At 42.8% G+C, this 26912-nt stretch overlaps 1 protein-coding gene across 1 annotated transcript in view; it reads right to left on the bottom strand.

Moving 5' to 3' along the window:
* Positions 1–26912, bottom strand: part of SLC9A9 (solute carrier family 9 member A9) — a 558734-nt gene that overhangs the window by 281937 nt on the left and 249885 nt on the right. Inside the window, exons 7-8 of the mRNA XM_022582689.3 lie at positions 9467–9605; positions 5017–5122 (exon numbers count right to left, since the gene is read on the bottom strand). Coding sequence (XP_022438397.1) covers positions 5017–5122; positions 9467–9605 — 245 coding nt within the window. The remainder of the gene's footprint in view (positions 1–5016; positions 5123–9466; positions 9606–26912) is intronic.

Raw genomic sequence — 26912 nt, 5'->3', positions numbered from 1 at the left:
AGTCTGTTATTCAGATTTTAGAAAATTTTCATTTTGTTAAGCTAAAATCATTCATTCCATTGCTCAAAAGATATTGAATGCCTAGCATGCTTCAGCCACACTGCTGGTGTTGATATAGTCCTCACGAGCCTGATAGTCTAATATAATTTTGGCCCATCAATCCAAATTCTACACATCAGCTATGGTTCTATATTTCAGAACTGCGGAGAGTAAATCAAATAGCATGGTGAGGTCTAGATGCACATAAACAAACAATAGCCTTCCAGAAACTATAATGGAAGAAGTTTCCATTCATCATAGTATGCCAAAATATAAAATAGCTTAAAAAGTACTTAACAAGAAATTTGTAGGTCTAATGTGAAGACACCTATAAAGATTTACTAAGGGCCATAAAAGATGGGTTGAATAAATGGAGAGACATAACATATTCCTCTGTGGGAAGACTCAACACTGTAAAAACACCACTCCTCGTCAAATTAATCTAAAAATTTAATACAACCCCAATCATAATCCTAAAGTTATCTTCTGCTTGAAACACAAGAAAGTTATTTTAAGTCATTCTGGAATATAAATGTGTGAGTATAGCAAAGAATCTCTTGAAATCGCTATTAAAAGGAGCCATGGAGTTGAAATGATGAAAACAGTAAAGACCAAGAGCTCAGTGGAACAACAGAAAGCCCAGAACATATATACACATATATGTACCTACATACATGGACATTATATTGTAAATTCATAGGTTAAGTTTGAAGGGTGTCAGGATGAGTGAATAACAATCTAGGAAGAGAATCAAATCCCTACTATATCTCGCACCTCACAGCAGGACAAATTCCAGATGGATTCCAATGCAAAAATAAAACCAGACGAATATTAAAAAAACGTATACATTATTATTAATAACAGCGGGCTTTATAAGTAGAAATCAATAAAATCTTGGGCTTTCGAAGGAAGAGATAAAATTAACCACATGAAACTTGAAAATGTCTATGCCAACATTTCCCTTACATAAACAAATAAAGCATAACATATTTAAAAGGTAAAGCCGTGAACTGGAAAATATTTATAGCCTACATGACAGTCAAAAGGTTAATATTTTTTAATAGATAAAGAGCTTCTAAAATTTAACGTGACAAAAATAAGCACTTCAATAGGAAAAAAGGACAAAGGTCATAAGCAGGTAGTTCACCAAGGGAGAAATACAAATTGCCAATGACATATAATTAAAATGATTTCCTCAGTAAAAATATAATGAATTTAAATCAGAATAAGATGGAACTTGATTATCAAATTAGCAGGGGTGAATATGAGTTCGGGTGATGAAGATGTGAGTGAATGAGCTCCCTCTTACATCGTTGGTGGAAGTATAAAGGAATGCAAATTTTCTGGAGGATAACTTGGATACATTTTTCCAAGACATTAAAATGTTAGCATTCTTATTAACCCAGGAATTTTATTTTTAGTCAGTTATATAAATAGAAGTTCATACGTCAAGCTGTAAGGATTACCATTGCAATCATATTAACAATGTTGAAAACTATAAACAATCAAAAGGTTGGTATAATAAATTATGGCAAGTTAATATGATATAGTACTAGGCAGCAATTAGAAATAATAATATAGAAGAATATTTAATGCCATGAAAAACATTCACTATAAATTGTTAAGTGAAAAAAAGCAAGTTACTTAAAAATAAAAATGTAATTACATATATGTATGCATGTATATATTTACTTATGTATATGTATTTGCATATAATTAGATCAATTCAGACAAATACTAACAATAGTTATTAATAGGCAGTGAGAATACAGGTAACTCTAATTTTATTTCCTTCTGTAAATCTACATTTTCCAAATTTTCTAAAATGTATATGCCTTACCTTGGTAGTAAGAAAAAATAAAAAATATATTCTTAAAACAGATATATTTTGTTTAAAGCATCAGAAATCCTTTTTTTTAAATGAAATCTTAGGTGAACCCAATCTATGGAACCAATAAGAGGGGTGAAGTAGGGGTGGTAGGCCTAGAGGCCTGCTCCCTTGATGGGCACCCTTGAGCCCTCACCTAGCAATGTCAGGGCTGGGGGAATTCTGCTGAGAACCCATTGTGTGTAAACACCATTTCTAGGTCCTACATGATTTGTTCTCAGTGAACCCATACACGGCCCCAGGATGGCTGGTTACCACTACAGTTACTCATAAACTATTTAATAGCTCATTTCATTTAGTTCACTACATTCATTGTCATATGTTCATTCGTTAAGCACTTTCTGAAAATTTTTCTAGATTTTAGCTTTGCGTTATATTAGTTTACTTGTGGATTAGAGATAAAAAGATTTTCTTACTGCATGAAATATCCTCAGAGAATATAATTTAATTCCACACCATCAGATTTTATTGAAGGTTGATATGAGAAATGATTACATGAAGAATGGATCTCCAACTTCCCTAAAACAAAACATTGTCTGTTATGATGCTCAAAGGCCCTTACATAAAGATGTGTGTGATAAATTCCCCTAAAGTTTTAGAAAAAAAGGTTGCCCATTTTTATAAATAATTGTGACTTCCTTTTATAGTACTGTATTATTCCTATATAACTCATCATGTTTCCCTTTTGGCTTTGGCTGCCAGAAAGCTCAGAGCTATACTTATTGCCAAACCACAGCAATGAACAGCTGCCTCATTTTGCAGAAAAACTCTATCCCAAAGCACTTGAGTGTCTAGCCTCAACTAAATGGTCCCATGATATGCATGGCTCAGGTTATGAGTTGTCTCAAAGCCAATTTAGAAATAGGCAAGGATTAAATAATAAACAAACACACACATAAGTAATTTGGACTTAGCAAGCTTGGTCTTCGGCAGTACAAAACGCTCACACCTGAAGTTTGATTTGTATCAAATGCCTTTCGGGCATGTTGCTTAATCTGGAGTACTGTTCTGGATGAGCGCTCCCCTGGGTGCAGACGTGGACATTTGGGTCTTTCTGCTACAAAGGCCCACACATGCATCCACCCACCCCATGATGCTGGCTCCTTAGAAGTGATCTGCATGGTATCCAATAAGGATATCAGGTCAAAAGCATAGCAAAAGCGCAAGGCACAGATAAACTAAGAGTTTATACGTGGACCATAACCCTAAAAACATTTAAGAAAACAAGATATTGCTGAATTGGATCAGGAAATAGACAATCTTCACAAACAGAAACAATCTTAAGCATTGGGATATGTGCGCATAAGTGTGTGTGTGTGTGTGTGTGTGTGTGTTTATTACAATGATCAACAGTAGACTAAAAAATATCAGGTGAGTTAAGGTACTTCTTTACCTTTCCAGAAGGTCAAATATGTATTCTTGTTGTTAACATTACTCACATCATTTTACAATATGGTAAGTGCTGAAAAGGTCATGGAATGTGGAGGAAAGGGAACCACAATTTTCTGAATGATGTATGTAAATTGTTTCCTCCATTATTTCATTTAAGAGACACCAGTATCCTTTTCCTTTGTAATGCATAAGCTCTTTAGCAACCTTTCTAATAACACGGTAAGGCTCTAATATAATGGATGTTGTGTTAGAATGGTTTGGAATGATACTGGGCCTGGTAGGGTGGACTCTGGTAATGCAGTCTTGATTATAGTGTCATAATAACTGGCAGGTGGCTGTCTGTATCAGCAACAGACACCCTCAAAGCCTGTGGAAATAGCTTGGTTCCCATGGCTATGAAGTAAGGTGGGTCAGCTGCCCAGAGCAACAGATTATCATTACAAAAAAGATTTGCCATGGCTTTCACAGGAGAGGCCAAACCAGCCTAGAAGCAAATGGACGAGGCAGGCTTCTGGGGCCCCAAATATCTTCCTACTCCTGGGGGCCTGCCTCATATTCTATAGATAGAATTTCATTCAAGGTAGCAATGCTTGGTACCCATGAGCCCAGGCTCTAGAATCAGATCTCCTTATTTGAAATCCCAGCTCCACCACTTACTGTTGGCTGAGTAAACCGGGCATAGTCCCTAACTTTGGGTCATTCTGTAAATGAATGAGAAAATCCATGAAAGGCAGTTAGCCAGCACCTGGCTCATGGTATGCTTTCACTATATATCAACTTTTATTATTATTTACACTTAAAGTACCACCTTTTAAAATGCAAGTACCCAGGGAGGCATACCTTATTCCCAGTTAGTACTTCGGAGGGGGGCGGGGGAATCGCACTTGAAAGTCAATTAAGATGTAGTGAGCAGCAAGGGATCCAGGACTGAAACCCAGGAGAAGCAAGGAACTAAGCCAAAGGAGAGAAACAGCTTTGAAATTTTGCTCAGAGCCACAGTGATTCTTCTACATGGAAAAGTACCCAATCGTTGCAGCTAGCCAAGCGCAAACCCTCGCTCTTGCAGAAAGGCAATCTAATTGCCGAATCCAGATACAGGATGCGTGGCACCTGGGGCCTTAGGGACTGCCTCTCTATCAACTGCTCCATCTCAGAGGACTCTACATACAGACTTTCTACAGTAAGAGACATTAATTAAACCGTGAAGCCACCAAGTTGGCGCCTTGTTTTCTGGCCTGCCATGGAGTGTATGCAAAGATTTTTAAACACGGCCCGTGTGTGGAGATGAGCACACCAGGAGAGGCTGCCTTCGTGGGCGTTGCTGTCAACAGCCAATGGAAAGTCACCACCCTTTCCCACAAAGCGGCTGTGCACCCTTCACACTCTGAGCAGAGACTCTTATTTGTAAAGTTATCCATCACCTCAGTATACCAGTCATTCATAGATTTCAACATCCCCTTCCTGACCAGCAAGGAGAGGAGAGGAAACGGCAGTTTGGAGACTTCCAGTTGAGCTGTTGGATAAATGGATATTTTTTCTTCTCCCCAGGGTGCCCAGGAGAGGCTGATTCTGACACAGACCTATAGAAAAGGGCCTCCATTTCACCTCCGGCTGGGTCAGGGAGGGGGGCATGGGGAGAGGTGGGGGGAACACATGTGTTCACACATCCAGTTTGCTGCGCTGGACGAAACACTGACCTGTTAGGCCAGCGGCCTCGGCAGACAGGAAGGCGCTCCAAGACAGGAGGAAAAACAGGCCCGTTTCCAGCATAGGGAACTCACACAGTTTGGTAAATTTGGTCAAGTGACAAAGATGCGTTAAGGGAAATAACAACTGCTTTTATGAATAAATCTCCTTTTTGGCTGTGAAAAAATCTGGTTGTGTTTTAGATGAGAGAACTAATTTTCGGAGCTGGCTGTAACTGACTGAGGCTTGACTTTGAAGGCCAGCAGGAATCATGCTTCATTGCGGGCTGAACACTCCTATAAAAATGCAAACTGGTGTTCAGATAAAAAAGATGTCTTACTAAGAGGATAAAATCAGCTCAGTGTAGACACAAAACTTCTTAAATTTGGACTCAGCCCTTGGGGTGTGCCCCTCAGAATACTGGCAGATCTGGGAAAACAAAGCCAAGGGGAGTGAGGCTGGGTGAGATGCTGCCAGCGTGTCAACACTGAAGGAGGCCACTGCTCCCCAGGGAGTGCTGGTCTGTGGACAGATCACCTTGAAGAGTCTTCTCTCTTGGGGATAGAAATTGAATCAGGAGGAGCATTTATGTTCAGTGAGAGGGAAGCTGCCCGGACTCTCTTTGTAAAAGTAGGATGGAGGAAAACGGGTGTTGCTTCTAGGTCAAGCAAGATGCCCTTTGGCGGGCAGTGGTTCATTTTGGCCAGGATGACACTTGGTCAATAGTCTATAAGTTGCAAATAGAACAAAGGCACAGTGATCTGAGTCAGGCAGAGAATGGGCTATGGGGAGACGATTGGGAGTTAGTGATGGATGGGAAAGGGCTACCTTGTAATTGTGTCCACCACTAGGCGGAAAATGCCCTGACAGATAAAGAGATGTTAATGCTGTTGCATTTTTATGTTTCTACAACAAAGTGTAAGGAAGATTCCATATTAATAGATGTTTGGCAGCAGGGCAAGGAAGCAAAAAGTATGACCTCTGCGTTAGTAGATCTGGGTTTGAGTCTTGGCTCTGCTAGTCACTGGCTGTGTGATTTCTGAGCAGTATGTTAACCTCTGTGAGCCTTATTTGTATCCTGGGTGAACTGGCAATGAGAGTAATACCTACTCATACAATGTGCAGAGTAACATGCAATGAAGATATTAAAAATGTTTTGTAAAGTCTTAGAAAGCACAAAATACTAAGGATCATGTCATGGTTGGGAGTGTGGTCTCTGGAAGGCAACTCTACCTGGGCCCATATTCATGGTATCAGCTTAGACGGGTCCGTGGGCCACTCTGCGCTTTGGTTTCCATGTCTGAAAATGGGCATAATAGTGCAACCTACCTCCTAGGTCTATAAACCACTTACAATATGTTAAGCACTCAGAAGAGTGCCTGGTATATAACAAAGGATGTGTAAGTTTTTCAATTAGTGTGATTTAAATAAATTTGTTTTGTAAAACATCTTTTCTGGAAAGAGGTTCAGTAAGGGTCTGGAAGCAATTCTTTATCTGGAGGAAAACATGGGCTGCCCTTTGACCCTTTTCCAATGTCCCCTCTTCTTACTTGGAGGGAAGGCTTTGTTTCTAATGGGGTTTGTTCCTCTGAATTCCCTCTTCTAGTTTGTTGTAAAGAGAAGGTTCAGGCCGATCTGAGTAACAGAATACCAACTGGGAGTAAAGTGTTCTTCTCTTTCCATGGCCTCCAGAAAGTTGTTCAGTTCTGAGTCAAGCCCTAAGCTTGTCCGGAACCCAGGGGCCCACAATCTGAGGAGCCTCTGCCTCATTGTGGACAAGGCATCCAGGTGGTTATGGTGGAGGAATGGACTGTGCCCCTGTCTCCTTCACAGCCTGAGTCTGTGACCCAAGGCCATCAGGTGTTGCCACTATTACTGAGCCCCTGTCTCTTCCTTTTCTCCACCCCTTTCCCCAGATCTGATCCAATATCAGAGCAGACTTCCAACCTCCAGGAATTTTTACCTTCCTTATCAATTTGTTTACTTATGTGTCCATACATTCCTTGCACACTGGGCAGAAAAAAGTTCCAATCTCAGCCCTTCCACCTCGTGCCGTCCCTGGGACCAAAGGCCTGGTTTTAAACCCCTGCCCTGAAATGTCCTAGCTGTGTGGACTTAGACAAGTTGCCTAACCTTCTACGTCAGTTTCTTCAGCTGAAAATTGGGGGAATAACAGTATCTCCCTGCCAGGGTTCTTATAAAAACTATCTGAGATAATCTATGCAAAATACGAAGGACAATGGCTGGCACGTGGTACAGTTCTGAACATATGTAAGATGGCATAATTAATATCATGTCCATTATTACTGATATGTGACTCAGAGTGAGCTACTTAACCTTCTTGAGCCTCGATTTCCTCCTGTGTAACCCGGTGTCTTACAGGGTTAATTCGAATAAGAAGATATATATAAAGGCCCATGCTAGACATTCACTAAATGTTGTGATCATTACTATTACTCTACTCCATACAACATGTGACCTCCATCGTCATTCCACTTAATAATTAAGAGGCAACAGGGAGTAGTGATCAAGAGCATGGTCTGTCTCTCGGTTTCACTCCTTGGGTTTGATCTTGGCTCTACTTCCAAGCTGTATGACCTTGGGCAATAGCTTACCCTTTCTAAGCTCCAGTGTCCAGTAAAAAAAGATATGACCATTGTGAAGGTTAAATGAGTTATTGCATGTAAAACAAGTAGTAGGGGGCCTGACATGTCTCCAGTACTGGGTAGATTGTTAATCATTATTTTTAGTTGGAAGTCAGCCCTATCTTTTTCGACTTACTTTTGTCAATGGAGTTGACATTCTCCAGGGTTTCCAGGACATGACTTTGGGGTGGTCTTTTGATTCTCTCCTCTTCCTTATCTCTTAGTACCAACCAATCACTAAGTCCTAGAGATTCTTCTAAACATTGGCCTCCTTCCCGATTTACCCCCCCACAGGTTATCATCACAGTTTTCCTTGATCTTAATCTTCCTTCTCTCATTCACCCTACATACCAGTTCCTTATTTATGTTTTAAAAACAGGACTTTCATTGTGTCCCTCTCTGTGGACTATAGAAAGACGCCCAGGCTCCTTTGAATAACACTCCAAGATACTCCACAAGCTGACTCCATCCCACCTGTGTCCCCTCATCTTCCACCGCTCACCAGCCTGAGCCCTCAGGTCCTTTCAGGCACAACTGCCATGTGCCACGGCAGTGCCCCCTCCGCCACACCTTCATGAATGCTGGTCTTCTCCTGAATCTCTTATCATGTGGCTTTTGCCTGTATCCTACCCATCTTTCAGGTCAAGCCCAGGTCCTACTCTGCATGTAAATACTGCTTTTCAGATGATTTTCCAGAATCATAAGATCGGCCAAGAGTCTATTGGACTATCCCAGACACAGTGGCCTCACCATCATTTGAACTTTTATAATCTTACTAAGGTGGCTGCAGCTTTAGCGCTCACTTTCCGTCCAACTCTTACTGTAGAGCTTGTCTTCCCAAGTTCGTCATTAGTTGAAGGCAGAGCCCATGTTTTATTCATCTTCTGACTTATCTTAGAAAACTTTAGTAGAACCTAGCCTTTTAGCAGGTGTTCAGTGAACTGTTAGGCTAGTCCTCATGAAAAGAGACCCCAACATTTTGCTTTCCTTGCCTTGATCCCTGACCCTTCTTGCATCTTTCTCCTTTCTTACTTCTCTTTCCCCCCCAAGGTCTCTGGTCCTTTGTTCTGCCTCTTCTCTGTAGCCTCAGTTAACACTTGACATTAGCCTTCTGGCTTTCCTCTTCAAACCTGACTTATCTTTGCCCCCATGCAACTGCCATGAGTGAAGAGCTCACCAGACCAGCTTCTTTCCCCGGCTCAAATCCTCTAGGACCTTTACCCATCCTCCCACGTCTCTGCTGAAGAAGAGGGAGTAAGATGACACAATTGCCTGGATATGGCAAACATCATTTCTGCTTGGCTTGCTGTTCCCTTTCCATAAAAGAGCCATGGATGCTCGTTTAAGCTCGCAGTCATCTTTGGCTTGGTCGACCCTGTGAACTAGTGCTTGATACGAGTGTGAAAAGGAGGCAGAGAGCACTTAGTTTATCACTCCCAGTCAATCATGCTTTATTCTTGACCTTAGGTCTTCAGTTCTTCCTCTTGACCTTGATCTATCCAAGCCTGATACCCCCTGGTCACCTATATTCCTAGGTGGGAATTTTTTTAAGACTGTTGCTATCCTAGGATCAGACAGTATGAGCAGTGCTAGAACTGGCCTTGGACAGGAAAAGAGCCTGGGCCCCTCTTCCACTGGTACCGACCTATGCTTCGAGGGGTGGCTCGGAGTCAAGATGGCTCCAGTGGTGCCGTACTGCACTTGAACGAGACTATCTAACCATTTCCTGGCCTGGAATTTGTCAGTCCTCGGAAACATTCCGGGGAAGTTGACTGCTCTGAACAGTCCCCAGCTTTCCACACAGGACAAAGGATATCAGTGCCGTGACAACAGCATACGCAGACCCCATTGCAAATGAGCCGGCGAAGATCCCCAGGAAATTCCCCACGGACTGGAAGAATGCTGCAGCATCAAATGCATTCGGATTCTCCTTGGGACTGTAAATGGATATAGAACTGAAAAGAGAAGAGGGTGAAGGTTAGTCAGCGACTCCCATCTCATGGCCCAAACACCAGAAGTCAGAATTTAGCACCCACTTTTGGGAAGGGCACGTTTTCCTATGAGGTTAGGTGCTGGTTGGAAGCTTTCAGGGGAAACGGATGAGGACAGAGAGAGGTGGAGAAGGCAGAAAGCTTTCCGATTCCTTACAACCCAATCCCATGGTATCTATATATTGCTGCCCGTCAGTAAACATTTTTATATAGGAAGGGTCGTAAGGAATATTATTTCTGAGCAAACTAGGCATTAAAACATGGTAGGCGTATAAGGAATCTGCTGAGGAGATAGATAACTGTGAATTATTTAGTGGCCATATGTCTTCAGTGCTGTTAAATATTCACAAATGTTCCTGATAAAAAGTGCACTTTTATGGCCTGTGCACAAATGGGCGATACAAATCACAGCATGCACAAAATATTCTGCTGTGATCTTGTCATAAACCACAAAACATTGCTCCTCTCCAGTGTAACCCTTCAGAAACAGAGCCCAGAGGACGTTCAGAGCGTCACAGTATTAACCCCTGGGGAGAGACAAACCCCTCACTTTCCCACTGAAACAAATGACAGCAGCTGCCTAAGGTCACCTTTTATACCCCAATTCCGACGGCCGCCAACAGATTTATATCCACAGAGAAAAATCAATCCACCAATAGGCAGTCTGCTCACTTAAATAGTTTTGAGGATGTCATATTTGCTATTTTCTTTTTGTAACCAGGGCCTCAAATCCCACAGTGTTAATGTAAAGGACAAGGTGTGTCCTATTTTAGGAAACATGAGCTCCGTATTGTAGCATCAAAATGAACAGATGTGCTAGAACCAGTAGCTTTCGGGAGACTAACGAAGTAACTTTTCAGATTTTTTTGTTTTTTGCAGTTTTTATTTTAATACAAGGTCTTTAAAGCTAATCAGACAAAATCAATAGTTTCTCAGCGGCTGCTGGGAGGGGCCTTGTCGCTCTTAGAGAGCAAACAGTACACCAGACACACTGACTTGAGATTAGATAGGATTTTACAGAGATGTAACTGAATCTCTTGTGACTTGGATGATGAGAGTACGTTAACTCTCTGACCTGACTTTTTGTGTCTAAAGACTAGTTAAGAGAGAACAGGGGGAGTGGGTTCCAATTCTCCTCCAGGAAAACGTGTGGCATAAAAAAGGTAGTTTTAAATGTTTCTAGTTTTTCCCTGGATGTCTTTAAACCCCCAAAGTAGGTCAAACACTTCTGCTTTTTTTTTTTTGAATTTTATTTATTTTTTTATACAGCAGGTTCTTATTAGTTACCCATTTTATACATATTAGTGTATATATGTCAATCCCAATCTCCCAATTCATCACACCACCACTTTCGCCCCTTGGTGTCCATACGTTTGTTCTCTACATCTGTGTCTCTATTTCTGCCCTGCAAACCGGTTCATCTGTACCATTTTTCTAGGTTCCACATATATGCGTTAATATACGATATTTGTTTTTCTCTTTCTGACTTATTTCACTCTGTATGACAGTCTCTAGATCCATCCACATCTCTACAAATGACCCAATTTCGTTCCTTTTTATGGCTGAGTAATATTCCACTGTATATGTGGACCACATCTTCTTTATCCATTTATCTGTCGATGGGCATTTAGGTTTCTTCCATGACCCGGCTATTGTAAGTAGTGCTGCAATGAACATTGGGGTGCATGTGTCTTTTTGAATTATGGTTTTCTCTGGGTATATGCCCAGTAGTGGGATTGCTGGGTCATATGGTGATTCTATGTTTAGTTTTTTAAGGAACCTCCATACTGTTCTCCACAGTGGCTGTATCAATTTACATTCCCACCAACAGTGCAAGAGGGTTCCCTTTTCTCCACACCCTCTCCAGCATTTGTTGTTTGTAGATTTTCTGATGATGCCCATTCTAATTGGTGTGAGGTGATACCTCATTGTAGTTTTGATTTGCATTTCTCTAATAATTAGTGATGTTGAGCAGCTTTCCATGTGCTTCTTGGCCATCTGTATGTCTTCTTTGGAGAAATGTCTATTTAGGTCTTCTGCCCATTTTTTGATTAGGTTGTTTCAAACACTTCTGCTTTGATCATGTAATTGGATAAGGAAGATGAATGTGGATCTCAAATGGAGCCCTCTTATGTATATGAGAAAGGGATTGCCTTTGAAGTGTTCTTCTTTTTGTAACGTGTTGTGCTTTGCAGAAAAAAAAGGAAAAGCAAACCCATATTTGGGTCCTTTGTAGCTGACAGTCCTGGGAAAGGGTGTAAAACCCCATGGCCATTCGGAAACTTGGTGCCCATGGCTGCGTGTGTAAAAAAAGCAGTAGTGATGAGGAAACATTCCAGTTGCTATCTGTCTTTCAAACAAAGGTTTTTGCACAGTAACACAGTTTTGTAAATAATTCTGTTAATTCCTAAGGCTGCTCCCAGCAGATCTGATCCTTAGAACAGGCAGCTCTTCAACCCCATCTTCACCTTTGCACTCGCTGGAAGTGTTTTCTCTGTCCCGATGCTTCCCTAGCTTGAAGCACCACCATCACTTCTTTTGGCCATATTCCGTATCATTACTTATGTAATGTTTGTTCTTAAATCAACTCATTTTTATTCAAATGCAAAAGCTTTTATTAAATAATATTTACGAAATCATAGTTTTGAGTTGCTTCATATATTGCTTTTTAATACACATGAGATTATGTAATTATTAAATTTGAAAAACAAAGTTCCCCTTTGTGTCACCTAAAATCATCTGGGTATCTCCACTCGTTCATAGTCTGCATTTTGGGAGATGCTGTTTTCTTCCTGGGCTCTGATCCCCACCCAAAAGCGTGCAGCCAAATTTCATACCTTCCCTGTGAGATCTGATTGAACTGAAGGGAAGAGCTTACTTAATTCTCCTTGACCTATGGAGACTCGTTCATTGATTTGCCAACCCTAAAGCACTTCAGGATGTTAGTCGAGATGCACGGGGTACCTGCTATGTACCAGGTGATGGATTCGATGCAGGGAGTGGCGGGCAGGCAGGGAAGGGCATGGAAAGGAGAAGCAGAACTTGAGTCAACAAACATTTTACTGACCATATGCAAGGCATAGGCGGAGACGCCTAAGACAGAGAAGACAGCTAGCTCATGTCAGTCACAGCGCTGAGCGTGATTGTGAGAGATGTGCAACATTTAATGGGGCAAATGAGGAAAGGGGCACTAGTTTAGAATAGAGGGGATGGCATTTGATCAAGTCAGCAGTCAGTGATGGGCAGCAGGCATTCCAGGTAGTGGAAGGAGTGGAAGCAAAGGCAAGGAGGCAGGAGAGTTGAGGGCACTTCAACGTGGAACTATATAGTGATGGCTGGAGCCTGGCAGCATATATGTGGGCACTGGCGGAGGGGTAAAGGCAGGTAGCTGGCATCACTCAGAGCTTTAAATTCCACCTTAAGAATATACAAAAGCCCTCACATTTATGTAATATTTAGTCCTCTTATGCCTGCATTATAACTGTATTTGATCCTATAACATCTCTGCCAGGTAATTAGGGCAGGTATATGGTTATCCGTCTTTTTCTTTCTTTTCTCGCCCCTCCTTTTTAAAAATAAAATACAGAAACGAAGAGTCAGAGGAATGAAGATCATATAGCTACTAAGTTCAAAATGTAGATTTCTTGTTTCTCCCTTGAAAAAGTGTTCTTGTTGGGAGGCAAACATGGACCCACATCAGGACCGTTGAGTGAGTGTGGTTCTGATTCTAAGGGCAATAGGAGTTCAGGCACCAGAACCTTGGATTCCATGTGTGGATGGAACACGAGAAGCACTCTCCCATGTGCCAGGAGAGTGTGGAGCACCTTGCATGGGGCGACAGAGCCCTCCTCTCCCATCCCACTAGCAGGTGAGACGCAGGGCTCCTCCTGGAAACCTGCTTTCGTGCCTGCCTTCTGCTCCTGGACTTCAGCTTTGCTAGGCCTGGCCTGGGTCTTTGTCCTGCTTCTATGCCCAGGACACAGCCTGATGCCCGGCCCGTGGCAGGCTATATAAAGGTTGAGGGAACGAGGGCAGGCTGACTGGAAAGCAGGAAGGAAATAAGGAAGAAATGCAGGAGGAGAAGAGGCTTGCAAAAGCTAGTCATCTCTCAAATGGATCATCATCTACAAGAGTTTTTATTAGGCATTGACTATATGTAGTCGTGTTGTGGGTACTTTTAGGGTTATCAATGCAAGCTTGAAGTTAACACTTGAGACTCTTAGCTTGAGCCTCAAAGATCTCATCCTTATTGGCTGTATGGCCTTGGTTAAGTTACTCCATCACTCAGGCTCGGTTTCAAAGTCTATAGAATGGCCATAACATTACGTATCCCACAGAAATGTGTGAGAATATGAGGTACATTTAAAAACCTATAAAAAAAAATAAGAGGGACTTCCCTGGCAGTCCAGTGTTTAAGACTCCATGCTTCCATTGCAGGGGGCACGGTTTCGATCCCTGGTTGGGGAACTAAGATCCAGCATGCCTCAGGACGTGGCCAAAAAAAAAAACACATTAAGATTAAAAAAAACCCACAAAGCCTATATATTTATCTTATAGGTTGTAGGGCCATTCATTGAGTGCTGATTATGTGCACAAAAAATAGGCTCTCAATGAATGTTGGCCATCATCACCATCACTGCCATGATCATCAGCATTCTGCTAAGAACTTCCACAGGCTCACAATGAAAGAGGGCAGAGCACCGTGGCTGAACAAGGCCTTGGTTCCAACTACGGGCCGATGGGGTGTGGGTCCCCTCCCAGCACACTGTGCTTCTAGGTTGCTGCAGAGGGAAAAGTCACTTTTGCATGGGAACATCAGGGTCTCCAGGGAGGAAACGGCCATAGAAGTGACGCCAGTAGGTTGTCACGTTTTGCGCGGAGCTCTTGGGTCCGTGGATTAAGGAGGAAAGGGGCGTCCTCAGCAGCCTGGACAGGGATGTGCTCCAGGACAAGAACAGGCCAGGAGACTGAACTTGAGTTACATCTCCCCAAGTTTAGCAGAGGACATTCTGCAGGCAAAGCCCTCTGGCTGCTGGTGAGGAGTGAGGCAAAGAAAGCAGGGGCCTTATGTCCCAGAGACATTGTATCTCTCCTGACTGCCAGGATTTTAGGAAGTTGTTCTTCCAGGCTCTAAGCCCTGGAAAGGAGGCATCTCTTTGGGCTCTGGTTTTCAGCTTCAACACTAAGCCTCTGGATTATGGAGCAGCAGTTGCAGAGGGTGTTTTCGGAAATGACCAAGGGTTTGGGTAGCATCTGTAGAGTTCTCTAACTTCAACCTGAGAAAGGACGGAAGATCATGTTCTAACGGTTTCAGCACTTTGGACTTAAAAAGGAGATACCTCCTCCCGTGCACCAAGGGAGATGCTTGAACCATTAACGGATGCAAATATCGGAGCGGGGAGAGGCAGGGAAGAGGAACTGGACTTTCTGCTAATCTGTGTGGTGCTTGCTCTTTGGGACGCCACTCTGAAGAGGCACTGTTTATAGCACATGCTGGTGAAGATAGATCTGTGATCTGCAGATTTCTGGAAAACAATGTTTGAGTTGGATAGAACCGATATCCTTGAAAATGACATGACTGGAAATACACAGTGGTGTTTAAATATTCATCTTATAAATTGGATATAAGTCCAGGTTATTGATTCTGAATCATTCTGTTCAGGAACAGATTATTCACCAAAAACTATTTTGATGGTAGTGTATTGCATACAGTCTCAGAAATAAATATGCGTATCTTTTATTCAAAATTTTTGAAATGGATGAAATATCCTAAATTCCTTTGATGATAGCCACATGAATAAGGATCACACTGCTCGTTGTATCTTTTTTTTTTTTTTTTTTTTTGCGGTACGCGGGCCTCTCACTGTCCTGGCCTCTCCCGCTGCGGAGTACAGGCTCCGGATGCGCAGGCTCAGCCGCCATGGCTCACGGGCCCAGCCGCTCCGCAGCACGTGGGATCTTCCCGGACCGGGGCACGAACCCGTGTCCCCTGCATCGGCAGGCGGACTCTCAACCACTGCGCCACCAGGGAAGCCCAGTGAAGCCCTTCGCTGTATCGTTTAAGACTCACAGACACCATCGAAACTCCAGTGTTTCTCAACAACCCATCTTCTCAACTTTACGATGTTCCTACAGGAACCCCCCCTGGCAACTTAGGTAGCGTTAAGGGCATAGTATCTGAATCTGAGATCTGAGTTGAAATCTCAGCTCTGCCACTTACCGGCTGTGTGAACTTGACCAAGTTACTTAGACTATATGCACCTCAGTTTCCTATGATGATGATAATTAAAAAAATGATAATAAAGTGAAGATGATAATAATAGTACCTATCACAGAAGGTTGCTATGAGAAGTCAATCAGTTAATGTTTATAAAGCATTCAAAATGGTACCTGGCACATAGTAAGAACTAGATAAGCATTTCTTAAGTTAATCATCCTTCTTCAAATAACCCATCTTCCTCCCCCTCCCCCTTCCTCTTCTTCTCCTTCTTCTTCGTCATTGTGTTGTCTGTCTTTCCGTCTCTTTCTCAAACTGAGAGATTGGTTTAGTTCTAAAAGAAGTATCCCAAACTAGATGTCCAGTGAGTACCTCAACCAAAACAGAACTGAGATGTCATCACCTGTCTCTCTCACACTCTGACTGGTCCTTGGTCTAGAATCTCTTGGTATCAGGGATCATTTGATCATACAAATTGTTTTGTGTAGAATGGCATGTGGCACATATGCTCAATAAATGCCAGCCATGAGGAAGAAGGAGAAGGGGGGCGAGGAGGAAACGAAAGAAGAGGAAGTAGGAAAGACGTTATTGCAATCATGCTGAGAGTGAAGATGAGATAATGTATCGAAAGTATTCTATAAATGGAACCACCATCACTGCCGCCAATGCCATCCCTTCCAAAACTCTGGCCATCTTCCCATTCTGGACCCTACGGAGTCATCGCTCTCCTGATTCTTACAATCTTTCTCAAGACCACCCAGCTTCCATCACCACCCACTCCTGTTATTCTTTACTGCTACTGCTAAAATATTTTCCCCATAATTTTCCCTCACAGAAACTACTCAACAACCTCAAGCTCCTGGGCAGCCTTTGTTCATAATGATGTTCGCCACTGACAGGTCCTCCCAACCCCCACAACCTACTCAACATTCTGGGTGCCTAATTGGGACAACCTGCTTCTCTTTTCTCCCAGTCCAGTCTCACTTCTCTTGTTAACATGAATCAATGCCACTTTAAAATTTTAAAAGGAAAGTTTTAAGCATATACATCACATCCCTTTTTGAATTTCTATGAATGTAATCAAGAAAAAGATGGGAAGATGACTACTATAGCCAAAGATGTACAAAAAGGACCTTCCATTTTCTCTGCCAAATCTTTAATCCCTAACAAAAAAATTTAAACTACTAGCACCAGTTTATTACAGAGCTCTTGATTCTTCCAACTGTACTATATTGAATCCTTCTTTGTGCTGGGTGTATAGTTCCATCAATGATGTCTTGGTCAAATTCCATTATTCAGTTCCTTTCGGTTATCACAACTTAGTGCTGTCCAGCTTAAAACCTAAATCTTCAAAGCAAGGTTCTTCTTCTCCCTGCAGAATATTCTAGAGCAGCAGGCAGGATGGCTTGAAAGGGAGGAGTGGCGCACTTGGTGGCACAGTGGTTAAGAATATGCCTGCCCATGCGGGGGACATGGGTTCAAGCCCTGGTCCAGGAAGATCCCACATGCCGCGGAGCAGCTAAGCCCGTGCGCCACAACTACTGAAGCCTGTGCTCTAGAGCCCGCGTGCCACAACTACTGAAGCCCGTGAGTCTAGAGCCCGTGCTCCGCAGCAAGAGAAGCCACCGTAATGAGAAGCCCGCGCACCACAAGGAAGAGTAGCCCCGCTCACCGCAACTAGAGAAAGCCCACGCACAGCAACAAAAACCTGACGCAGCCAAAAAAAAAAACAAAGAAAGTGCTCAGGAATGCTCCCCTCCACCTCCCTCCTGAGCACCAGCGCCCCCTGGTGTTAGAGGCATGAAGGAGTGATGGGGAGCCAAGCTCTCCACCTTTTGTGGCCAATTGTTTGGCCACAATGGACAGGGTCCCTGGCCTCACTCTTGTCCCTGCTTGGTCCGTTTCTTGGAAGCCCCTGCTGACATGGTGGCACCTCCAATTTATGAAGAATCCCCTCACAGGGACCATTCAGTTTTCCTTCTGCCCTGCCAGCTCTATATATTCCCAGCCCTTTTCTATGGCTTGGATCAGGGGCCACTTGGGGAATTCGGTGGCTCTCACACCTCTCTTGATCTCCAGTCCCCTTTAGTTGTGGCACCCCTGAGCACCCTCCATGGGCCATGGAGCACTCTTCTAGGAGGGCTCACCTTGCCCACTCCCCAAACACAGCAAACTAGGGAGCCTTCAGGTCCTGCTGACACAGAGGACTCCAGCTGACTCCTTCCAGAAATCTGTAGGCCAGTCCCTGTGTTCTTCTGCTCTCTCACTCCAAGAAGCCACATCCAAGAACCTCCTTCCCAGCTCTATTTTGAGAGGGGCTCAGCCCCTCTGCAGTTACTCCTCTGGGGACAAGCTGGCAGCCTTCCTCTTGCAGGCAGCCTCCATCTATTGGGGTGATTCCAGTGGCATCCCTTCCACTTGACTTAGGGGAGAGGAAGCTCCCTCACGGGGAGGGGTGACAGCTTCACACCTCAAACACTGCAGTCTCTCCAAGGAGGACCCCCTTTCTTTCCCACTCCTTTCATACACTGTTTTGAGACCAAGGAGATGGGGTAGGAATTGGAGGAAATGAGGCTGATTCTGTTGCCAATTAAGCCTGTTGGGAGGTGTGTGGTTCTAAGTGCTGGGGAGCGCTGATGCTCCTTTTAGTAGGAAGGCATTTAGCAACTTTTGTTTCAGGTCTGCTTCCTAAACCCAGTTTGGAAAACAGGCAAAAACCCACAGGATGATGCATCTTGTGACCTTCATGTCCGGATGCTTCTAGTTTCTTTTCTCCCCATCTATCTCGAGTTGCCTTGTCATTCCGCTCTGAAGGATACGTTTTAAGGAGAAATGCAACATAGAGGGGTGATGGAAATTTGTACAAGCTGCTCTGTTTGGTTGGCCCTGAGTTTCACAGGGAAGAAAGTAGAAGAAAAACTAATTACAGTGCTATTTTGTGTTTAAAATTTTTTATCTCCCCCCCGAAAAAGAAACAAGTGGATTCTTATCTATTATTTACCTTTTAATAACTCTACCAACCTGCGCTTTCTCAGGAAGTTGCTTAATTATGAATAAGGAATTGATTTTATGGGGCCAAGAATTGTGTGAACACACTGGAATTCATGCTGGCATCTGCTTGCCCATTATTCTGACTTATGTCCTGCCAAAGGCTGATGAAGTTCTGTCAAGAGAACCTGCTGTAGAACATAATGACTTCAGGAATTGGGGGCATTCCAGGCACCCTGGGAGGTTAGAAAAGTTGCCTTTTAATAACAAGTGGTTCTGGCCAGAAGTTCACTGAGCTTGAGTTAGAACCACAGGGTCTCACCTTCCCAAGGGCCAACAGCCCTGCAGGGTCAAGGGCTGTGTTTCAGGAGGCACATTAATGAACTCTTTCAGCTTCTGAAGGACTGTTTAGTTAATGACCGCTCCCTTAGGGTCCAAATTCACAGCAAACAGTGATTTTTCCAAATCCTTGACAAATATCACTTTGCCATTTTGATGTCTGGCACCACAAGACACGGAGAATTTTGTGGGAAGTATGAGTTAGTATATCATGGCTGCCCCCAGAATAATATGATCTCAGGCTGAATTAATGGATTCATTCTAACAACAAATGTTTCTTGAGCACCTACTATGTGCAGACATTTTTCTAGACACTAAAGATCCACCAGGGAACACAACAAACCTTCTGACCTCATGTTCCTTACGTTCCAGTGGAGAAATCAACATAATAAATAGCTAAGCAAGTAAACTATGATTTAAGGACAGAGGAGACAGAAAAGAAAAAGAAAGCAGCATGAAGGGATGGAATAGAGAGTGATGAGGGTGCTGTTTTACTTAGGATGGTCAGGAAAGGCTTCTCTGAAAAACATTATTAAGTGGAGTCCTGCATGAAAAGAGTGGGGAGAGTTTTCTAGTCCTTGAAGCAGAGGCAGTGTGGCTGGAGGGGAATGGGCAAGGGGAAAGTGGTAGGAGACAGGGCTGGAGACTGGGCTGGGGCCAGCTCTTGTGGAAGTTTTCGGGACTTTCTTAGGACTTAGGATTTTCCTCTAGGGGTGAAAGGGCATCCACTGGAGGGTTTGGGGTAGGGGAGCGTGGTATAGAACATTCCAGGTGAAGGCTATGTTAATAACAGTAGAGGAAGCTGGACACGAGTCAGCATGGTCCCATTGTCCTCCCCCATGGCTGGATCAGACGTGGCTTTCTTCTTTGGTCTGGGTGGCACCATCTGAACGAAGCCTGACAAACCATAGCAGACCACAGGAGAAAGAGTAGGGTGGTGGGGAAGAAGAAGTAAGGAAGGAGGGGAGTTTAAAGGATAGATGAATTTAGCAGAAACAGCTACAGTGAGCATTTGAAACGCGGTCATGCAGAGGAAGGACTGGCCTCATTCTTTGTGTTTCCAGAAGGCAAAGTAAAGTCCACGAGTAAAACATCAGAGGGAGAAAGATTTCAGCTTTATATTCTATTTCAGAATTTCCTAATTCTTAGATCTGATGGAAAACGAAATGAGATCTATAAAAGTCAAGTTCTCTGTCGCTGGAGATACTTAAACATAGAATGAAAGAGTTACCTGTCAGGGTGTTATGGAGAAAAATCATGCACTAGACAGTTGGGTAATGTGGCCTCGAGGAACCTCCCGCCCCCAGGGTCATTGACTCCCTATCTATTTCCAGCTTCCTCCAGGACTATCAAGAGAGGGATGGAGGGTACTTGGCTTTCTGGGCTACCCAAATCCTGCCATTGGAAATGGCTGAGTATTCAGCGAGCAAGGGGCAGTACTTCAGTGGGGATGCAATGAAGGCGCCGATGCTTTAGGTGGGAGCCATGTTGATAATGACATCAAGAACAGTTACAAATTTCAGCACGGAATAAAGTCTTTGACAGATTCCTAAGTGGCTCTGGTCCATTAAGTTCCAACTTTCAAGTGACAAAGAGAGTTCTGAGCTTAAAATTGGTTAAAAGGGAAGAAGAGTTAAAGGAGGTTTGTTATGAATTATATGTACATTTTCTTTGAAAGGGCATCTTAAATTACTTTGCGATTCAGCCTGAAAAGTCTTGTCAGAATTGGATTAGTCTGTGGGCTTTGAGAAATTTTCTCTTGCACCTAATATTGAGAGGAAAGTGAATCAGAGATAGTCCTAAAGATAAAATAACTCGCAAATACTCTTCTTATTTTGTTTGCTTTCTTTCTTTCTTTTCTGAAGCAGAAACAGGAATTTGAATCCCACCACTGTGAACCTATTTAAAAGAGAGAGAGAGACACTAATTCTCATGATCTAATGGGAACTTCAACCCTTTCTCCAACTTTTCAGTTCCTTTAATCCTCACTAATGAAATCTTAGCTCCAAAGAGTACTGTAATATGTGAAACTTTTAGTCATAATAGATGTAGAAAGATATAGAAAAGTAGGTTAATTGCCACTAAAGACGGAAATCTAGTTAAAATTAAAATATAATCATTAACAGGTGTAAGAAAGACCAAATATTAATCCCCAAGGTTGAAATGGAGAAGGGGGTCAGGTGCTCCAACATTTACTGAGAACTCAAAATACATATTATTCTCTGTATTTGTTACTATGGAGCATTCACTATGTGTCAAGCTCTATGTTAAGCATTTTTATAAACATTATCTCACTGAACCCTCACAGTGACCCCCTGAAGTAGGTGCTATTATGATTTCCATTTTATAGATGAGGAAACTATGGCTTAGAGAAATGAAGTAACTTTATATATCTCACCTCATTTAATCCTTCCAAAAATGTAATGAAGAAGAAAGTATTTGCATTTTAGAGATAAACAGACTCAGGGATGGTAAATCATTTGCCCCAAGTAACTCACTAGTAACTGGAGCGGCAGCCATTCAACTCAGGTCTCACTAGTGAAAGCCCGTGTGCAATGTAGACTGGGAAGTGAAAACACTTGGATCCGTCGCCTGAGTGTACACACAGATAAATAACTCAACAAACGTTTCACGTTCATAGGATAGAGGCAAAGACTACTCACAGAAGGTTAAGATTTTAGGACTTCTGGTACTAATTTGTAAGAAAAAAACTGCATTAGTGAATATATTCATTTCGATATGAGGAGTTTTGCTGACCACCTAGTGCTGCTTGGAGGCCAGGATTTCTTCATGGAGGGCTCTTCTCCACATCGAATGAGTTTGTTATGAAACTATGTACACTCCATGTCTCTTGATGTTCATGGCAGCACCAACTCAGGCCTCACATCACCTCATGCAGTTGTTCATGCTGTGCTACCATGTGGTGACTACTGTCTCTTTATAGTGATTACTTACTTGTGTCACAGTGTCTTCCTCTAAAAAATGGTGATAATAACAATTGCGCCTCCTTCATAGAGTGGGGATTAACTGGGTTAATACGTGTACAGTGCTTCTACTTGGAACATAGGAAGCACTCCATAAATGTGAGCTGTTATTATTGTTGTTACTGTTATTTATATCAATATTATTGTTGGAATGATTATCGTTCACCATTTGCTCAAAAGAAATCAATAAAAACTGAGCTCTTCTTCTAAGAATATAGAGGCATTCAGGAATTCCAATTAAGGTGTCAGAACATTATAAGAGTCTTCTGAGGTGGAATGAGTAATACATTTAGAGTTAGATCATGTACTGAATTCATCTTTTTCTTAATGAGGCCTGTAAAGCAGAAGGTTATTGGGATAGTATCAAAAAAGAAGATGCATGTAAATTGTTAATGACAGTTAAGACCAAAAGATCCACGGCTGTTTTACAAATCCAGCAGAGTTTAACTTCCAGCAGCCTTGCTGGAGAAGGGGACACCAAGATAGACATATCACAGAAATCCCGTTGCTATATCTGAAGCAAAAATGTTCACGAACAGAAAGTATCTAATGAAGTTGTATAGAATCGTGGATCAGCAACAATCAAGGAAAACTCATGAAACCGATGGAGTTGCTTTCATGGCGATCACCAATTCACAGCTCACTGCATGCTACATAGAGATAAAAAGAATCCGAAAACAGGCACTTGCTTTCATTGGGGCCTGCAGTGCTTCACAGATGCTGTGGGCTGAGGACAGAGAGATGAGGGACTGAATGACACACTAGCTTCCTCTGGCTGGGTCAAAGGATTTTTCATAGACAATGTCCTATGAAAAGCTTTCCTAATCTGGGTGCCTTTCATTCCTGTGTTAAACAAAACTCACTCCTGTTATAAACAGCTTCCTGAGACAGCCTGATGGAGTTTCACCTGGTGACAAGCCAACTCCCAGAAAATATTTGCACTGATCAACTCATATTCCCAGATCCTTCTCCTGTGCTTCTATTTATTAGCAATTAAGTGAGCATCTGGGCCCCAAATCACAACCTAATTGAGAATCTGCATCCATAAATAGAGCTGCAACTAAACAGAGTTGCAGATAATTTTGCTTGAGTACAAGTCTATCTTTGGGGGCAAAGCACATAGGTATGTTGCCTCCCCTCTACAGATTTTGATTTTATGTTTGAAGCATGGGAGCTGTGGACCAACAAATCTTACCAAAGAGGGTTTTGCTTTCACATAATGCTTTTAAATTACATTATATGTGTCTAGCAGTTGCTATAAAGTATATATTGCAGAATGCTAAAGTTCCACAGTAGAGTCATCTCTGATACTGCATCTTCAGGATACAGCTTTATCTAGGATAACAATGTAGACTTTACAGTATATTTGAATCTCAAACTAATACAACTTGTAAAAATCGAGAGATTTCTAACTCAAGCAATTAATAGGTTTTTCCCACCCATGTAATAAAGATAGTTACTAAGACTTGGAGTCAGATGCCAAGCACCAGGATGAACACTTCATTTACCAAGGCCATTGCTGAGCCGTGAAGGAGCACAAGCTCCTAGGGCTAGGGCCCTGAGCCCTGGGCCCTGAAGCAGTCTTAAAGATTCAAGAAGATAGGTTTTGCACATCTCGGTGGACAATAGGTCAGAGGCTGGGGAAAATGCAGACTGGAAGGCTTGGTGGAGGACCGGGGTGGAGGCAGGTGAGTACGACACTTCAAGTTAGACCCAGGTGAGCAAGCCACAATGAGTATATATACAACCAGCAAGGCAGCCAGGGAATCAATGATTCAGGGAGTCCAGGGATGGGTGTGAACCCAACTTAAATGCACACAAGCACTTTGCTGGAAGGAGAGTCCTTAACTTTCATACACCTTCACCATTTATTCCATGACCTCAAAAAGGTTAAATACCACCGAAGTAGGGGTGCACAAATTCTGATGGCAGAACAAGGAGGGGGCGGTCAGAAGTTGAGGTTAACAGTGATCTACAGAAGGGGAGGTAAGAGACAAAATCAGATAACCAGACCAAGGTTCAAGAAACAGGAGTGGGGTCATGGAGGAAACCCCGTGCTTAAGCCATGGCCTTTCACTCACTGCCTGCTCGGGTAGGGGTCGTATATGGCAGCTGTGGGCTAGCAGGCAATGTACGGGAGAACGTAAGTAAATAATGACATCTAAGTATATCTGGAGAGAAAGGGGATGTTTTGAGAGTTGTATTTACACAGGAATAAATGACAGAGGAAGTATAGCAGATAACATCGTGAAGCATAAATTAACTGCGGCTTGAATCAATCCTACTCTCTCTTCAGGGTTTAGCTTATGTCAACTTTATTGATTCAAAACATCCAAAGTCACTCACCATCACCACCACCACTACCAGGGCTTGGCTCTCCTTAGGTCAGTCAGAATGTGTGAGACACAACAGCTCCCAGGCCTTGTTCAGTGCACCCATGGCAAGATCTTCGAAAGATCTACTGTCTTTATTTATATGTCATGAGAGCACATGGGAGAAACAGGGAATTTGGGAGAGAAATGTTCCTTGATGGCTCAATTATGAAATAAGTAACATGTTGGTAATAAAAAGCATTTGGGATATAGATGTCTCTCTGTAAGATGGGTTAAAAACTAGTGAATTGTTCATATTGTTTGTAAGGGAAGAAACTGGTAGCCAGGGTGGGTCAGAAGGAGGTGCTGGAGATGCGGCCCCTCCTATTTGGAGGGCAAGTGGCAGGTGGGGAAGGCTGCTTTGGGATAATTCTCCTCTGCTCCTTTTATGGTAGGGGGTCTCTCTCGCTCTCTCATTTTGTTTTTTTGTTTTTTGGATTTCTTTGGTCAGGTCTATTTTGTATTACCATTCTACCCACCACTAACTGGGTATGCTACCAGCTAGTGTTGAACTTTACTACTTAAATGGGACTAAGGTTATATAGAAATTACAAAGTCTTTGAGATAAAGGGCGAAATTCAATAATTATACCTCACTGTCTCCTCTGGATTAAGTGTATTCATTAGATTTTTATTCAAACCTATTACCACCTTCTTGGAAAATCCAGTTTTTAAAAACATGCCTAAGGGCCATTGCTAGAAAGCATCCAAATGGAAACAGAGGTGAGCCAGTGATAGAAGAGGAGAATGCCATTTAGAAGAAAACAACAGAGGATTGTACTGCTTTCATATCCATTTTGTGTGTGTGTGCGTGTGTGCGTCTGTGTGTGTGGTAGAGAAAGAGAGCGAGAGTGATAGCAAGAGCAAGAGAGAGAGAGAAGCTCTAAAAAATCTTATGCAGAGAAATAGCAAAATCCATGTTTTTGTGTGTGAAAAGCCTGCTTTATCACTTAATGCTAATGAAACATCGTCAGGAGGAGGTCAGTGCATAATTAGAGATTACAGCACCATGGACGCGTATGGAGTGTGATGGTGAAGCCCCAGGTAACTTCATCACAGGAAAAGTATGATAATCCCCACAAACTTAATGCCAGAATTTGGGGAATGTAATGAAATGGAAGGTCTCAGAGAACCAGACAAGCACCTCTACCACCTTCTGCCTTGGATTGCCTGACAATCTTTGGCCCTGGCACCAACCGGTCTGTGTAGGTGGCAGTGGAGAGGAAAGAGAACGCTGCTTCTACTAAATTATTTACTTTGAAAACGTTTTGCCTTCAAACTTCTGGATCTAAAAAAAAAAGGACTCAGTAAATTACCAAAATGACGACCGAGAAAAAAATAATAATTTCTGGCTTTTCAAACCATAATAAAATAAACTAGTAAGATATAAAAAGATAGTTTGGGGGCTTCCCTGGTGGCACAGTGGTTGAGAATCTGCCTGCTAATGCAGGGGACACGGGTTCAAGCCCTGGTCTGGGAGGATCCCACATGCCGCGGGCCCGTGAGCCACAACTACTGAGCCTGCGCGTCTGGAGCCTGTGCTGCGCAACAGGAGAGGCCGCGATAGTGAGAGGTCCGCGCACTGCAATGAAGAGTGGCCCCTGCTTGCCACAACTAGAGAAAGCCCTCGCACAGAAACGAAGACCCAACACAGCAAAAATAAATGAATAAATAAACTCCTACCCCCAACATCTTCTTACGTGCAATGCCAGCTTAATTTTAGAGTCTTAAATACTGAATTTGGAAAGCATATATGGTATGTTCCTGCAAAATATTCAGTGTTAAAATCCTCTTGGACTTTGTGCTTTCCACATTGCAATGCTAATAGCTGCCACTTATTGAAGCCCTCTTGCAAGCCAGAACCGTCATCAGCATTTTGTATACATTATTTGTAATCGTTCCCACAACCCCACGGGAGAGATAATATTATCTACGTATTACAAGGAGAAACTGACGACATTGAGGAAGGTTAAGCTACGTGGCCAAAGACACGTGGCAAGTAAATGGTAGGACCAGCGTTAGAACCCAGTTCTAAAGCCACTGCGTTGCCTCTCCCTTACGGCCCCCTCCCAGTAAACTGTCCTCAAGTGTGCATCAGCAAAAGGGTGGCTATATGTGCTGGTCCCAGTAGGTAAGTCCTTCCCTTTGGCAATCTCTACTGGTGAGGTGAGGTCTTTAAAGTATCTATCTGCATATTTCTTTAGTTCTTCCTTTGTGTGTTTATTTAATAGCAAACCAGCAGGAAAAAAAAAAAAAAAAAAAAAGGTCCACAGGGCTCCTGAAACTGAAGTTGAACAGGGTCAGCTCTCCTCCAGACTTTCCCCTAGGCTTAACGAAATGTTTGTGTTTGAAAGGTAGAATGTTTTGCCTGT

The sequence above is a fragment of the Delphinapterus leucas genome, chromosome 4 (genome assembly GCF_059928025.1).
Source record: "Delphinapterus leucas isolate spDelLeu-1000000601 "Yukka" chromosome 4, BTC_Dleu_Yukka2, whole genome shotgun sequence".
Classification (NCBI taxonomy): Eukaryota; Metazoa; Chordata; class Mammalia; order Artiodactyla; family Monodontidae; genus Delphinapterus; species Delphinapterus leucas.
The sequence above is the reverse complement of the archived record's forward strand: the minus strand, read 5'-3'. Positions and strand labels throughout refer to the sequence as shown.